The sequence below is a fragment of the Bombyx mandarina genome, chromosome 12, assembly GCF_030267445.1.
Source record: "Bombyx mandarina strain Sakado chromosome 12, ASM3026744v2".
Taxonomy (NCBI): domain Eukaryota; kingdom Metazoa; phylum Arthropoda; class Insecta; order Lepidoptera; family Bombycidae; genus Bombyx; species Bombyx mandarina.
Window position 1 is genome coordinate 10,020,531 of NC_143219.1, and position 16,530 is coordinate 10,037,060.

Below are 16,530 nucleotides of genomic sequence, written 5' to 3' on the forward strand. Positions count from 1 at the left end.
AGCGCTCTCTAGTGACGGTTTTAAGAGTTGGAAAAAACAGGGTGAACATTCCGCCCACCATGAACTACAAAAGTTCATAGCCAACAATGAGGCCATAAAATTTTACATGTACAATTAACATTTCCATGAAACCGTAACATCTTAACCTAATAGTAATCAATAAAGAACTGCTCAACATGAACTAAATATAAACTTACACATTAAAGAAACCATAATAACGACAAAGTTCAGTCAAGGGTTGCTTTTAAACAGTTCGTACTTACTTACAACTAAACAATAACAAAATACTTAATAGCTGATGCATCCAAAGATACATTTAAGTTACATACATTGCATGAAATATATACAGTTATTCAGGTAAGTAATGTTAAAAAGCGATAGGCAAAATGCAAAGTTTGGAGACTGGTCTTACAATTTTAGATTTCTTACATTTGATAGTACCCTTGTGACATTATCTGGAAGTCAGTATGCTCTGGTACGACCTTGACCATTCGATACATCTTAACTATGTCCGCTGCGAAATATATAGGATAAGTACGCCATTTCATAATTATGTGTCGTAACTCTGGTTGAAGCCTTGGACCTACCAATAAATCATTGTTCAATGACTTGCCGCTGGTACCCTTACACGAAGCGTCGAAAACAACGCCGACCTTCGTTGTACTTTTGTCCTCGCGAACAACCAACTGCATGATGAGGTAGATAAACGCATCCTGGCTTAGCAGCTTCTTGTTTGTCATTAATTACTTCTATATGATTCATAGCCAGGTGGCTACATTTATTACCTTGGATTATTCTTGCTTCAGGACTGGATTATTTTCAAGTTTCTTCTTGAGCAAGTGGATTGTTGTCGCGAAAAGGAAGACCTACAACATAACGACCCAAACTGTCCCTAGTTGTAGTGGATTCAAAGTATCTTTCACAGGATTCTTCTTCCTTGGATAAAAGTGGATGATGCTAGTCAGTTTCAATCTCCCAGAACTGACGCTGCAAATCATTGATTGAGTTGTCATGGGTATGTGCGCTAATAATGTAAGGAGTATCCCCACTAACTTAAACTCGTCCCGACAGGATCCATCCCAGCTGTGTATTTTGAGCTGTCAAGATTCCAGATGGATTTCTCAATATGCCTTCTGACAAAACCTGACCATACACATCAGCGCCCAGTAGAAGATCTATATTGCTTGGTGTACCATATCCTGGATCAGCCATCTGCAATTGCAACAATTCCGGCCAATCCTGTAATTGAATTTGCTGTGAAGGAAGAGTGGATGTTAGGCAGTTTAAAACATAGGCTTGAATGGGATAGCTAAAAGAGTTATATGTGGACTGTACTTTAAATTGAACCATATGTTTTACTGAAATACTAGATTTTTCTCCTCCTAAACCAGATATGGTACTTCGAACTGGCAACCTTCAAAGCTGCAAAAGTTGAACTGCGTGTTCACTAATAAACGAGGCTTGAGAGCCCTGATCCAACAATGTCCTAAGTGTGTGATACATACCCTTGCTGGATACATTAACTAATGCGGTAGCTAACATTACTTGACTACTTGATCTCATTTCACTGTTAGAAAAATGGCTGACAACACGCTCCACGTGATCCGCCGCCTGCGGTTCTTGTGCTGGCTCCCGCTGTTGATTAGTGGGCTGACTAGGGCCCGCCAGGGCCGGATTGTGAGTGCCGCCTTCCTGGTGCAGCAGCGAGTGATGGCGTCGGCCACAGCGCCAACAAGCCGTGCGTCGTTTGCACTGTGTTACCGAATGGTTAGCTCCGAAGCAATTGAAACACAGTTTTCTCTTCTGGATGAACTCCCGGCGATTCTCGATGGCTTCTAATACAAATTTCTTGCATTGATAAAGCAAGTGATCTCCCGAACAGAATGGGCAGGATACAGACGTCGTCACGCTGAACACCTTCGGTTTATCCACTACATCTTTGCCTCTAGACTCTATTCTTTGGTTTGGTTCTAAAAACTCGAGTGCTCGATATCTTGATTCCAGGAATGATTGGAACTCGCTTAGTGTAGGCAATCGATCAGCCTGTTCGCTTAGTTTTTGTTTCCATTGTTTCTGGGATTCATTATCCAATTTTATTGTGATGAGATATATAATCAAGATGTCCCATGTCGATACAGGTATACCAAGGTTAGATAAAGCGTGCAAGCAATCATTTGTCGTATCGAATATTTGTTTGACACCGTTGGATGACTCTGAAGATAAAGCCCTTTTGCCCAACCAGCCTGGCCAGAATGCAGTTCGCGATGTAACGTTTGTTATTGTACCTTTTGTTTAATAGCTATAATCGTTACTTTCGCATCCCAATATAACATTCTGGTGATTTTCTTCAAACTTTAACCAATGTTGTTCCGATAATTGCAATCTCGTTTCGATATATTCCCTTGTTATTCTAGACGCAGGTGACTTTTTGAAATTAACCTATGCCTTAAATATCTTATTTTGAACATCGGTTTGTAATTTAATATAACTTTCCGGGCCCATTCTTCACATTCACTAGTACTTAGCAACGAAATAGTTTTGTGTTAATTACGGTTTGTAACGTTCTTTTGCACTTATAATTATTGTTTATCATTAGTTGTTTTCTTATCCGGCTCGTATTGGACCATGATCGACTTTCCGAGGGATGATTATGAAAATAAACTTGGATTAGAAAAACTTGTATATTCAATAAAAATCAATAATCTACGGATACTGTGTCACTTATGACAAGGATATCATGACAACGGATTTGCGTATTACAGCGCTCTCTAGTGACGGTTTTAAGAGTTGGAAAAAAACAGGGTGAACAATGCCATTTTTTAAAAAGTGGGGGCAGATCGGCATATTAGTAGTTACGGCGTAGCTGAAGAACTGGAAGTTGATCACAAAACAGTTTTGGCGCATTTGAAAAAAACTGGGTACACAAAAAAGCTCGATATTTGGGTACCTCACGAACTCACTGAAAAAAACTTAATGAGCCGTGTACTCATTTGTGATTCTTTATTACGACGTAATGAAACCGAACCATTTTTGAAGAAGCTGATAACTGGTGATGAAAAGTGGATCACGTACGACAAGAACGTGTGAAAAAGGTCGTGGTCAAAGGCCGGTCAGGCTTCACAGACTGTGGCGAAACCCAGGTTAACTCGCAATAAAGTGATGCTGTGTGTATGGTGGGATTGGAAGAGCATTATTCATTATGAGCTGTTACTACCAGATAGGACCATCAATTCTGAGCTCTACTGCGAAGAACTGATGAGATTAAAGCAAGAAGTTGAGAGAAAGTGGCCGGAATTAATCAACAGATGGGGTGTGGTTTTTCATCATGATAACGCTAGACCTCACACATCTTTAGCCATTCAGCAAAAATTAAGAGAGCTTGGCTGGGTGGTGTTAATGCATCCGCCGTATAGTCCTGAGCTTGCACCTTCAGATTACCACCTGTTTCGGACTCTTCAGAATTCTTTAGGCAGTGTCAGGTTAACATCACGAGAGGACTGCCAAAACCAATTGTCGCGGTATTTTGATCAGAACCAGTACCTACATACTTTAGTTAAATATGAATAAACTATAATATATAAAAAATGTTGTGAATTTTCTTAAAAAAAGGTGAAGAATCTTTTCCTCAACCTATTATTAAAAAGGCGAGAACTGTGGTAATAACTTTTCATATAACGATTTGTAAGGTAAGAGTTGTGGTAAAAACGTCTGCCTCAAAGTTTCCTCCACTTGTCACAAGACCTGCATAATACATTCTGTCACGCGGTAATAAATATTCGTTAGCATCGAATATGTTAGTAGGTGACGCATGATGTTGTGTTTCTAATTTTACAAGAATAAAACTAGGCAGTACATCAGTACTAAAAGCTTTTACGCACCAACTATTATACGTGCCTTACACAGAAATGTTTTTTTTTTTTTTATAGCTTAGATGTGTGGACGAGCTCACAGCCCACCTGGTGTTAAGTGGTTACCGGAGCCCATAGACATCTACAACGTAAATGCGCCACACACTTTGAAATATAGTTCTAAGGTCTCAGTATAGTCACAACGGCTGCCCCACCCTTCAAACCGAAACGCATTACTGCTACGGAAGAAATAGGCGGGGCGGTGGTACCTACCCGTGCGGACTCCCAAGAGGTCCTACCACCAGTAAATTCTAGTCGTTGACCTTTTGGGTAATTTTTATTGGACAGGAGTTGTGAGCCTGGTAAACAGTAAATAAAACAACTTAACTTAACTGTATTGGTAATTTTCCATATATTAAAAGGAGGAATTTAATAGGAATATTCCAAATAGGATAATCTAATAGAACAGGAATAGGGAAATATTCTAATCAAATCACAAAAAAATACGCTTTTGTTCTTCACCTATTTGTTATATATCTTTAATAAATTTGACTTTTTAGGACAATTTTAAGAGACTGCCTTTTATCCTGATTTCCAGAAATTGCTCATGAAGAGCTACATCATGGTTTTCTTCGACTAGAAGCTGGAACATTTGTTATGAAAAATCGGGACTATTCTGATCACTTAATTCGATTTTAAATCGATAAATGTTTTGGCTTTTCAGACCGACTTTTCAATCAATTTCAGACCGAGAGTCTGTCTCTACTAATAAAAGATCGTCATCTGCGTAGCCTGTAGTGTAACATCCCAGAAGAAATCATAATGCGGTAAGATCTATATGCCCATGTTTTCTCAGATACGGTAAGAAAACTGATCCTTAGGGCCGAAACTGTCTTAAAGATTTTTAAAACTGCATGGTGATTATACTTTAACGTGGTCTTTCCATTACAGAAATCGAAGTGGATCACAGTGTAACCATTCTTTGGAAATCGTCTTAGTTAAGAAGTATCATTGGCCACCACGCACGTTAGGGCTGAAGACGTCTAATGCAAGGGTTATTGGATCTGATGGATCCGTAAAGATGTGTCTAAGGCGTCAACGGTGACTGGCTCCTGCGTGATCAGGATTCAGGAAGTAGTCTGCTGCAGCAACGATAAGGCGATTATCATGACGCATAGACTTAAAGAAGTAACGTTCTGATGCTGACTTCATGTGTTTTCGGATCGATTCGAAGTCCAGGTCTCGTGTAAGTCGACGTTCCTCAAGAACCACAGAGCTCCGACGACTAGCCTGCAAAAACGACATTGTAGGGATTGGATATGTGTGTCCGGGCCGCGTGAGCGAACACCATATTCGCGTAAGTCATGATGGGCCTTATGCAAGTTTTGTAAAGGGTCACCTTGTTCCAAAGGGACATTTTACTTCCCTTACCATGGGGTAGAGAGTTTGGCGAGAATAAACGCGGCACGTTCACGGACTGATTTTACATGTGGGCGGAATGTCATGGATGCATGGATGGTGCATGGATGGATGGTGACACCCAGGCACTTGGCCTTCCTGGCCCATGGTAAGAGTTGGCCGAAGAGGGTGATCGGGGATGTGAGAATCCTCCTCCTAATCCAGGAGGAAACCCGTGTGGAGTCTTCCCTTTGAAATGGCACCGCAGTACTTTTCTTTGGGTTGATGTCTATGCGCCATTTTCGGAACCACTGTCCTAGGGCTTCGGCTGCGCTCTGGAGTTTCCTCGCGATTAAGGACATGTTTCTACTCGAATAGTAAACAGTAGTGTCGTCGAAAAATAAAGCTAAATGTGTCGGCGGCAACCGGGGAATATCGTTGACGAATGAACTAAATAGGAGCGGTAAGAGGACAGAGCCTTGCGGGACTCCAGCTGTGAAAGGTCGCGGGGAGGAGCTGGTTTTACGACTCGTTATCGAAAAAAGCGGTTCGACAAGAAGTCCCGTATGATTAGCACGAGACTGTCCGGCACGCTTATATTGGATAGTTTGAAAGAAAATGCCCCTGGATGAGACAAAGTCTCTGAGGCGTTATAACGGTTAAGGTCGGTTAAGTCCTACGAAAATGTGAGCCTCCGCCTCCGCCGATTTGCGCGGAATCCGAATTGTGCATCGATGAGATTGCCCTTGGATGAGACGAAGTCTCTGAGGCGTTTGTAGAGCAGACGTTCATACAGTTTGCCTAGAGACATGAGGCGGTAACTCGTCGGTGGCTTTTTGGGTTTACCGGGTTTATGTATGCCGATAACGTCCGCTTCTTTCCACATGGCGGGAAAGATAAAGTTCGTCATAGCGGCACTGAAAATAGATGACAACATCACGACTTGTTTGGGCGGGTAGAAGTTTAATAACGCGGTTAGAAATCCCGTCGGAAAAAAAAAAAAGGACGTAGGTCTTTGATCAGGTCTTTAATTTCCATTGGAGTGGTAGATGATAACGCGTTCGAGGGTGGCAAGGAGGCTCTACGTTCGACCTCATTATCTACTATTTCTACATGAACAGGATCCGCGGATTGAGTTCTGGGTGAGCACTGGCTTTGCAATTTATCGGCCAGCAGCTCTGCTTTTTCGTCATCATCGAACGCTACGAGTTGGCCTGAGGGGCTTACGTTGTCGAGTATATCCGGGTGATGCGCGATATTTAGCGGGTAGCGAGTCGGGGTTAGCGGAGCGATTATATTGAAAGTGAGATCATCAACTAACGTGTCCAAGCGTCTGCGTTAGGGGCTGTGGTATACGAGTTCCATCTGATGTGTTTACAATTTAGTTTACCCGTCAGGATGACAGAGTGCTATGGTCATATACTTGTACGCAATATATCAGATCGTATGCGTCAAGATAAACGGTGAATAACAGACTGTCTAGGTATATATATGTCCACATTATCTATTTTGTGTTCATCTTGTATCTTTCGACGTACTAGAGCAATTAGGGGCAAGTGAAACATAGTAATCTAAGAACATATTATTATATTGTGTTACTACGAAATAGGATCAGTTTAACAAAAAGGTGTGTGAAAAAAGGTCAATTCTATTTGTTTAAAATTTTTAAATTTGCTTTCATTTACAACTCAAAAGCTTTATAATAAGCCTGTGATACAGATAATGCAACAATCCATTTCGTCGAAATCTTAAAATAACAAAAACATAATTACACTAAAAAACGTTATTTTATTATGTGATGCCTTTAAGTACACGACAATTAAAATTCTAAGTGCTGGATAAAGGTGTTTAAGTCACTAGTTGTTAGACAACGCGCTTGGGAGTACTACAAGAGCTTCCTTTCGTTCGACTACGGCACTCTAGCTGTTATCTACGAATTCTTACGTTCATTTAAAATGTCCTTATTAACACGTCATTTGTTTTGCTGTTTTATTTATTTATTACAAGGAGAACCAGCAGCCAACTAACATAGTATAATATAATACTAGTGGTCCAGCAGTAGTCGAAATTCGACTATAATTAATTCGTTGGACGTAACTCCACGGGATCCTCCAAAAAGTCCACTGAAAAAGTCTCAGTAAATAGGATAATAGGGGTAATGGTAGGACTTCTTGTGAATCCGCTCGGGTAGGTACTACCACCCTGCCTATTTCTGCCGTGAAGCAGTAATGCGTTTCGGTTTAAAGGATGAGACAGCCGTTGTAAGATTAGTCTCTATTTCGCATTGAGGGCCAGATGTTCATGGGGCATTCACAGCGGTAGTAGACTAGACTAACAGAATTTGCTCACAGCAGCCTTGGAAAGCGCTCAGAGACAATTCAAATTCCAAAAAATATAAATTAAAGTATAGTTTAAAAGTATGTAAATTCAATTGTCATAATCAATTACATACTAGTAGTTAGTAATAGTTTTCAATCATCAAGACTGCGTATATTGATTGATTGCTTTTCGTTAAACAGCTACTTGTCTAGTTTAATCTGCTACCTATTGGGGATAAGTGATTGATATAGTCCATCCCAAAGAAGGAAGAGGATTATGAACAATATGTATTAAAATTAGCATTAATCAAATATATTTTAAATGAATCTAATTGTCTCACGAATAAGATTCGTAACTCAAATGAATACATTTACAATTAATTCATTGTAAATCATTTAAAGTTTACAATTCCGTGCTCCGTTTTATTTGAGTTTAATTTAAATACCAGTTTTAAAGCTGTTTATCGTCCGTGTACGTGTGTTCGGATGCAAACCCATAAAACTTAACAAAAGAGAGTCCTGACACGATCACGTTTGTGGAAATTCCCCGAACAAGTCTGTACCCACGTCTGCCTTCAGGGAATTCATATCGAGTGTAAACTTTTTCGAATCTTCTTTGTATCCATCCAAGGAAATAATCTTGTAACAGAGTGAGCACGTAATAAAACTTTCTGTCCTCATTTTCTTTCTCGTAACAAGTTTGTTACATGAATCGCGAACTGTGATCCTGAAGCAACCGCAGTTAATTACGTGTGTTTTGAATCTTGATACTATCAATCAGCCAGTTACTATTAGCACAAGATTGTTAGTGGTTTCAAAACATAACTATTTTTAACTACTTCCTAATAATAATGAGTAATTTTATACAAATTTCTTTGTAGAAACGGTAAATAAGTAAAATAAAAATATAATTTTACCATATCGTGAATATTATCCGAATCCCATTATTGTTTTACATTCTATTTTCTTTCCGTTTGCAGCTTCGTCTGCACGGACTACACTTTATATCGCTTAAATATAAAACCATACTCAGTATGGGGTTGAAAGGTAGCATATAATCTTTCCCAGGGCTCTCTATGTTTCCATACCGAATATCAACAAAATAGGTTTAGTCATTTGGGCGTGAAAATGTAATAGGCAATCAAAGTGTGCTTCGTATTGTCTGTATCTAACAGTATACGTCTGAATTCCAAATACATATACAGTTTGTCAACTTCTTTTTACAAGAGCCTATTCTTATAAAACGAATAATACAAGCCTATACTCTGCTCCAAATTAATCTGTTTATCAGTGAAAATACCCGATAATCCTTTCAGTAATTCCAGAGGTGTGAGCGAACAAACAAACCCACAGATTATCCCAGTGCTTTGTTATATTTATAGATCATCATTTCAATCCACTATTTGACATTTGCAATTAATTATTAAAAAATAAAGTAACTACTAACAGAGTTTAAAAGAATAATTATCTTTTCCTTTTTTAAATATAACTAAAATTACAACTTATTTGTTTTTAATCATTCCCCTTTATCGAATATACCTTTGTGTGGGTGTACTGTTTTGTGCGATATTATAATATCAGATACATAACATTTTTTTCAGAAAGTTATTTGAAAGAAGAAAAAACCAGGCTATGACTATCAGTTACTAAATCACCAGTGAAGATTACTAGGATTATTATCAGCTACTAAATTATTATGGAAGATTATTGATTCACCGATTTAATGAATAAAAGTATTAAACGATAAAATAGAACTGAAATTAAGGTCAATCTACCCAGCTTGGGTGTCTCAAACTGAGCCTTTTTGCGTGTTGACTATCTATGTAATATGTACAGCTGTATTACTATTTCTACGAACCATTTGTAGCACGCAATATTTCAAAAATTAAATATGTTGATTGTGGGAGATTTCAGATTCAATAGAAAAATACCGTTCATAATGGAACAGTATATTAAGAGGATGAATCATCGTGAGATTCACGGAATCGATAATTGAGATTGTTAAGAGATAGTGAATTTCAATATTATAGGTATTATTCAGAATTCGTTTTGAACGTTGGATTTACACAGAAATTAATTCGCTCGAGGTCTTGTTGTGTCATGTACAATTCGTAATCACGCTTTTTCGTAACTATTTACTAACTATAAAAAAAGTTTGTTTTATTCGAATACGAAATTTTGTGGGATCGCTTGTTAGGTTCAATATCTATTATTTATTGATAAATAAAATAAAAAATAACTACATACATATCTACCCAATGATCTGAAAGCGATATAAATTCTCTTCGTAACAACGTGACACTCCACAAAAATTTGCATGCTTTCCGTTATGACTTATGCAAGTGTAGTGTTCGCTCACGCTGCCTCTAACCACATAAACTCTCTCTAGGTCATCCATTCCCACTATTGTATCACAGTCTTCATGATTTTGATATGTGTGTCGGTTTCTGATGCTATTCTTTATGAAAAGAATCAGTTTCGATGTGTCATATTGCTTAACGTAAACGCCAGCATCAGATCGAAGCGGCGCAGATATACACCCCCATTTCTGTTATTACTTAGGTAGATTCACCTGAAGTTAAGGCCACCTTGAGACATGAGTTCTTAGTAACAGTTTTTAAAGTGCAACGGCTAACCTGCCCTTCGAACCGAAACACGTTATAATCTTCATGGCAGAAATAGGCAGGATAGTGGTACAAGCCCGTGCGGGCCCACAAAGCGCCCTACCACTAATAATTATAAATTATAATTTTTGTAGGTTTGAATACACACGTGCAATACAAGATGTTATTCCTTCACAGTGGATGCTAGGTACGTATTTCAAAATAAAAATGTATACCTGCCTGCGGGATTCGAGCAGCGCAACGCTAGATACAAATGCATCCGGTGTCTTATTGGTTAGGCCATGACGAAATCAAAATTTGAACACTTCTTCTTCTTCATCGTTCCCTCACTGCTGAGGATTGCGACCACGTGTGACTTTACTCCACAGTGTTCGATCATGGGTGGCATGGAGCGCATGGTATAAGACTCCCACCAACGGCTTCCTTAACCAAATTCAAATTCAAATTCAAATTCAAAATCATTTATTTCAACTTAGATGTCAGTATGACACACTTGTTGAATGTCAAAATACAAATAACAATGTTAACTCTACCACCGGTTCCAAAAAAAGCCACAGTCCTGAGAAGAACCGGCGAAACAAACTCAGCGGGCTTTTTTTTCTTTTTGTTTTTTCTCAAATATATTCTTTTTTTTAAATAAATAGAAATATTCACAATAAAAGAAAAAACAAGTCTAAAAAAATAATAATAATAATGAAAAATTAAAACCAGATTTGACCACCTGGCTGGTGTTCTGCCCAGGGCGCGCTTGCCCTCTATCGGACCCAAAATTATGATCTTCTCTGATTCATGTCTGACCGCATGAACAGATTTCACATGAATAATAATTTTCTTCGCTCGAGAAAACTCTTTTATTTAAACATTTAATTTTAATAATTATACAAGAATAGCATTACTAATAAGCAGGCGACGATATTTACTTTTAAGATATATGCTGAAATATTCGTAGAAACTAATAAGAAATCGAGGCGATCGGGATTGCATACTTCAGTGTTCTTTATGAGACTCTTTTAGCTGGTCAATAATTTAAATAAGTAAGTGAGTGCTCCGTCGCCAGTTCACTACATATTTTATTGAAATTGACTTCCCGTGACGTATTACGATATAGGCTCGACTAATTGAAATTCAGAGTGTTTCTCGGAGTTCTGGCTTAAACTGGTTATAATGTCCGCCGTATCCGAAGCACGTAGCGGTTAAACCCTAGGGCTTAGCTTTGCCGTATCTTCTTGTTTTTGACGTTGTATGTACACGCACAGGCCACGAACGAAATTAATTTAGGTGAATACATTTTAAATACATAAATCCTTTTTTATTTGAAAATGGTTCTGTTTATTTTAAAGATCATGGTTATTTTAAACTAATGATAGTAAAATTGAATTAAGAAAGACAGGAACAGGACAGGACACTAGGTGTCCAATTTCTTTCCATTGCATTGAGTGACAAAATTTTTATGAATACTATTCATACCAACTATAAAGTACAGTCTGGATTGAGATTTTGGACTGATAATATTACACACGATAATATATATGTTGGCACACATCAGGGATGGCTGAGCGGTAGGTTCCGTCATCATTCGTATTTGGTTGAACTCAGTTTATAAAAAGTCAATAAAACATTTTGAATAATAATTATTGAAACTCAACACACACAACTTTCACAATGACAGGGTAAACCGACAGTTTCGTTCCACATACCGACAGACCGACTGACTGACTGACTGACTGTCAGAGACTCACTGACTGAGACGGACGGAATGACTGTCTGACACGGAATGCCACGACTCTGTCCACGTAGCGCCATTTTATACTGTGGCGTTACGGAGTCTACCCTTCATTTTGTGATATTTATCAAAACAACATTTCATCATTTAAAATAATAATCAAAACCACCGTCTTATTATTACTAAAAGTCGTTATCCACGACAACAAAAAGTCGTTATCCACGACATATAAATAAAATTTCGAAATTCACTACGAACGAGACACGTCTGCATCAATATCAATATTCGATTGATATTGATGCAGATTCGAATATATTTTATTAGATTATTATTCATTATATTATTATTTATAAAACATGATTTTAGTTTTATAATATCTACACTAGGTAATTTTAAGATAAAGTTTATACCAGTTTTAAAATTCTAAGCATTCAAGATTTTCATATAAACCGGTTCAGCCTTAACCTTAGAGTTATGTTTGAACAAATAATTTGGAAATTAACATATTGTCTTTGTTTACTTGCTACTGTCTCCTACATTTATGTTTATTATAATATCTTTATGCCAGTTAATGTGAAGCAGAGTAATCGTTCCAATTTTATAATTAATAAAATTAGCTTTTAAATACATATTAAATTTACTTTAAATATATAACATACAAAACTTGTCCCAGGATCGACAAAAAATCACTAAACTTTTTTTTTTATTTGTTAAATTCTAACATATCCCCGTATCTTGCCGTAAAATAAAACTATTTTAAATATTTTAAAAGTTTTATTTTTGAATCTGAAAAATCATAATACACCTACTTATTTATTATTCCTTTGTATTTATTTAGTATATGTGAGTTACAACGCAAACATTTTAATTCATTTGATAAATATACAAATTTGACTAACATAGATCGTACGCAATTTTTCTGAATAACTCGTTGAAGAATTGTTAGTTTGTGAACGATTGGTGTAAATAATAGCAAGTAGTGAACAAAATTTTTGTGGAAATACAAAACAACTCAAAAGCCATAGAGAAAAGACATGTAATGAAATTAAAAAAAAAACACTAAAGCCCAAGTCATGATTTTAAGATAATATTTTAATTAACAGCAACAATGAAGAATGGAACGGAGTAAGGAACATTTACGCACGTAATCGTTTAAAGCCCCTTTATAGCCATTTTGAGCGGTGGTGAGCTAGAGCCTGGATTACAGAATGATGGATGCAGTGCAGGATTACCGGCGCTTGTGTGCCGTCAGATGACCAAAGGCTAACCATCCACCAACGTTCATAGAATGAACACACCTGCTTTGATATCATTTTTCATGACAAGTCCGTCCCTACGGGTCGTAGACCAGTGCAACCTGAAAATTGTGGAAAATTGTTTTTTCGTTTTCCAATTGAGTGCTTTCAAATAAGGATATATTAATTACCCTGTAATTCAATATTTATAATAATATATTTATTACTAGCTGACCCGGCAGACTTCGTAGTGCCTCAATCGATAAATAAACGACCTAAACTTTTGTATAAAAAAAACTTAAAACAAAAAAAAAAAGGAAAAACAAAATTGTTATTTTTATTTAATTCTGAGCAATTTCATATTTATCTTTTTTTTTTTTTTTTTATTGCGTAGATGGGTGGACGAGCTCACAGCCCACCTGATGTTAAGTGGTTACTGGAGCCCATAGACATCTACAACGTAGACGCGCCACCCACCTTGAGATACAAGTTCTAAAATCTCAGTATAGTTACAATTATCTGCCTTATCTGCTGCCCAAATAATTTCAATAATTTTTCTCAACGAATTCCTTTTACAGTTTTTCGATTAAACTTATATGCACTTACGTACATGTTACAAGAAATATCGACACTAAATAATGTAATAATATATAGTTATGGTACTTAGTTTATAGAATATAAAATTGCAATGTTACTAAAACGTCATTATGACAGTTGCTTTCCCATATTTGTCACTAATCTGCCTAACTATTTTAGGAATTAGGTTATGGTTTATATATTATATAGATAAAGGTAGACATAAAAACTGACGTAGCTCAACTACTTTTCCTATCTCGTATAGAGTGTACAGAAATGCATAAAAAAAATTGCATTGCTGCAAAAAAAAATTTTTTTTTCTAATTGGAATTCATAAGCGGGAACGAATCATTTTTAACTTCTATCGATGAGCACTTTCGCGTTATTGATGTGACTTCACCACGTAACTGTCACATTTAGGGTTGCCACCTTTTTTTTGCAGATAAAGTACATTGGGTATTATGGGTAGGAAAAAAAGTACAAAGTATTAACATAAAGTACAATTTATTTATTATTATTATTATTATGTTAAAGACATATTTTTTATTACAATTGATAAAATTAAACACGAAACTGTGACAATTAATGACAGTGACATTGTTGACATTTGAGGTTATGTTGCGTTCAGAATTAATTGTTAAAAAAACGAGTGCTTAGGTGCTGAGGCGTTGGCGAGCGGCGACATCAACTGAGCGATCGATGTATTTCGCCTAACAAAAACATACATACGACTAAAACTTTTCAAATAAAGTATTTTCGTGTGTACTTTATTTTTCACATAAAGTATAGAGTACAACTACCCGAAATAACGTACAATACTTTATTATTAAGTGCGGGTGGCAACCCTAGTCACATTCGCGCTTATGACTTTTCCGTAAGACGAAACTTTCGTGCACAAATAACGAAAAACGTAAAATCAGAATAAAATTTCACACAAATAAAGAATTCGATTCACGTCTGTGCGAAAATCGTATTGGTTACATCGAGGTTACAAATACGAGATATGTTCAATAGTCGAGGGCCCATTCGTTGTCCTGCAGAAAAGCGTCAACGACCTCCTTCATAGTGAAGTTGGGTATCAGCTGATCTGCCGTCAACTTCACACGGGTAACCGGATCGAAGTGACCAACGCGTTCTAAATGTTCCTCAATGTCCTTTTTCTCATAAGTGATGCCACTCGGAGTGATGACCGGCTCATTCAGGATTTCAAAGCTTATTTTACCACATAGGTAATCTGGCACATCGCGCTTCCTTCGGCGATCGTCAATTTTTGAAAATAAATTATTTAATTCACTAGAGTAGTTATTACATTCTTCCTCAATTTTGGATATTTTTGTATTACGATCATCTTCATTGTTTCCATCTAGTTTCAGGGTCTCTATCCTACGTTGCATGTCTTCATTTATTAGCCTGTTTAAATATGTTTGCAATTCAATTTCTTGGGCTATCCTTTTCTCCTCTTGTACATTCCATCTCTTCTTCCGTGCTGTGCGTAGCTGTGCAGCTATGTCATCACCGAAATTTAGCTTCTGCTCACGAGCCAGATCATTTGCTCTATGCAGATGCTTGATGGCTTCATCATAGCATTCAAGTTCAACCAGAGCCTGTCCCAGAAAGAAATGTCCTTTGACCTGGTTTGTATCAATGTCAAGGGCCCTTCGACAATCTTGACAGGTTGCCTCCCAGTGTTTCATTTTGAGATGACAAAGGGCACGGTTTGTGAAGTATGTGGCCACTGATGGATTTTTTATAATAGCTTTTGTATAGCAATTCTTTGCATCTTCGTACCGCCGTAAACTAAAAAGCCTATTCCCTTGTTCCTTCAGTTCTTTATCGGTCAAATTTGCCGTCGAATACATATGTTTGCTCATTTTGAACTAATTTTTATTCACTGTAATGTTTTCACTAATCACATTCTACGAAGCTCTAATCCTGCTGCCGTTTCTGAGATCTTTTTAAAATAAGGATTAATATGAAGTGCTAAGTACGTAAATCTCGATTTATTCTGCCTTTTAAACCTTCTCTGGACTTCCACAAATAATTCAAGACCAAAATCAGCCAAATGGGTCCAGCGGTTCTCGAATTTTAGCGAGACTGACGAACAGCATTTCATTTTTATATATTCATATTTGGAAAATTTTCCCGTTTTTTTCCTATCCCAGTAACCTCAGCAGGCTAAACTAGCTTCAACAATTGTATAGGCGAGCTCACGGGGCTCAGCCTGAGAGATTTTCATAATACTAGCCCTAACACGGGCAGTGCTGGGCAGAATCTACCAACGAGTCGGAAACGTGATCCACTGAGAAGAACCGGTGAGAAAAGCAGGGGTTGTTTCTCTGGGTTAAGTTGCACATCGAAGCCTGCACCGTCGCATTTGACGGATTTCACGTTAACGATGACCGGTGCTTGGAATGCCTAAAAGCACCAATAGTGCATCGGAAACGATGTATTTAGGGCGAAGGAGGCTGTGTGTTGCTTAGTCGTCTGGACGGGTATGTACGTATTTTGAAGCGGCTATGATAAGAGGGTTATTGTGTCAAGTCGCTTTTACATTATATTTAGGGATGGATACTAATTTTAGGTCATCGTGAAGATTTACGTATTTAAGGCCTATGTTCAGCAGTGGGCAGATAAAGGCTGATGATGATGATGAAGATTTACATTCCTGACGTACCACGGTGTTCCGACGGCTATCCTGCAAAAACGGAATGGGGACTTTTGGGGCCTTTATTTGAGTGCGGGCCGGGTGAATGAACACTACACTTGCATAAGTCATGGCCGGATGTTCCATGTTCTGTTTTCTTTTTA

The 16,530-nt window shown here is 37.5% G+C and overlaps 2 protein-coding genes across 2 annotated transcripts; both read right to left on the bottom strand.

The window, feature by feature from the left end:
• Positions 1-1,004: 1,004 nt before the first annotated feature.
• On the bottom strand, positions 1,005-6,156 carry LOC149501806 (uncharacterized). The gene is made up of 3 exons (XM_089731790.1): positions 6,093-6,156; positions 1,506-2,285; positions 1,005-1,239 (listed from the first exon to the last, which is right to left on the bottom strand). Exons 1-3 carry the CDS (start codon positions 6,154-6,156, stop codon positions 1,205-1,207), a joined length of 879 nt encoding a protein of 292 aa, XP_089587916.1. The 3' UTR covers positions 1,005-1,204.
• An 8,051-nt stretch (positions 6,157-14,207) lies between these two features.
• Positions 14,208-15,717, bottom strand: LOC149501807 (E3 ubiquitin-protein ligase CHIP-like). The gene has a single exon (XM_089731952.1). The coding sequence runs from the start codon at positions 15,591-15,593 to the stop codon at positions 14,730-14,732; it is 864 nt and encodes a 287-aa protein (XP_089588078.1). The 5' UTR covers positions 15,594-15,717; the 3' UTR covers positions 14,208-14,729.
• Between the last annotated feature and the right edge of the window lie 813 nt (positions 15,718-16,530).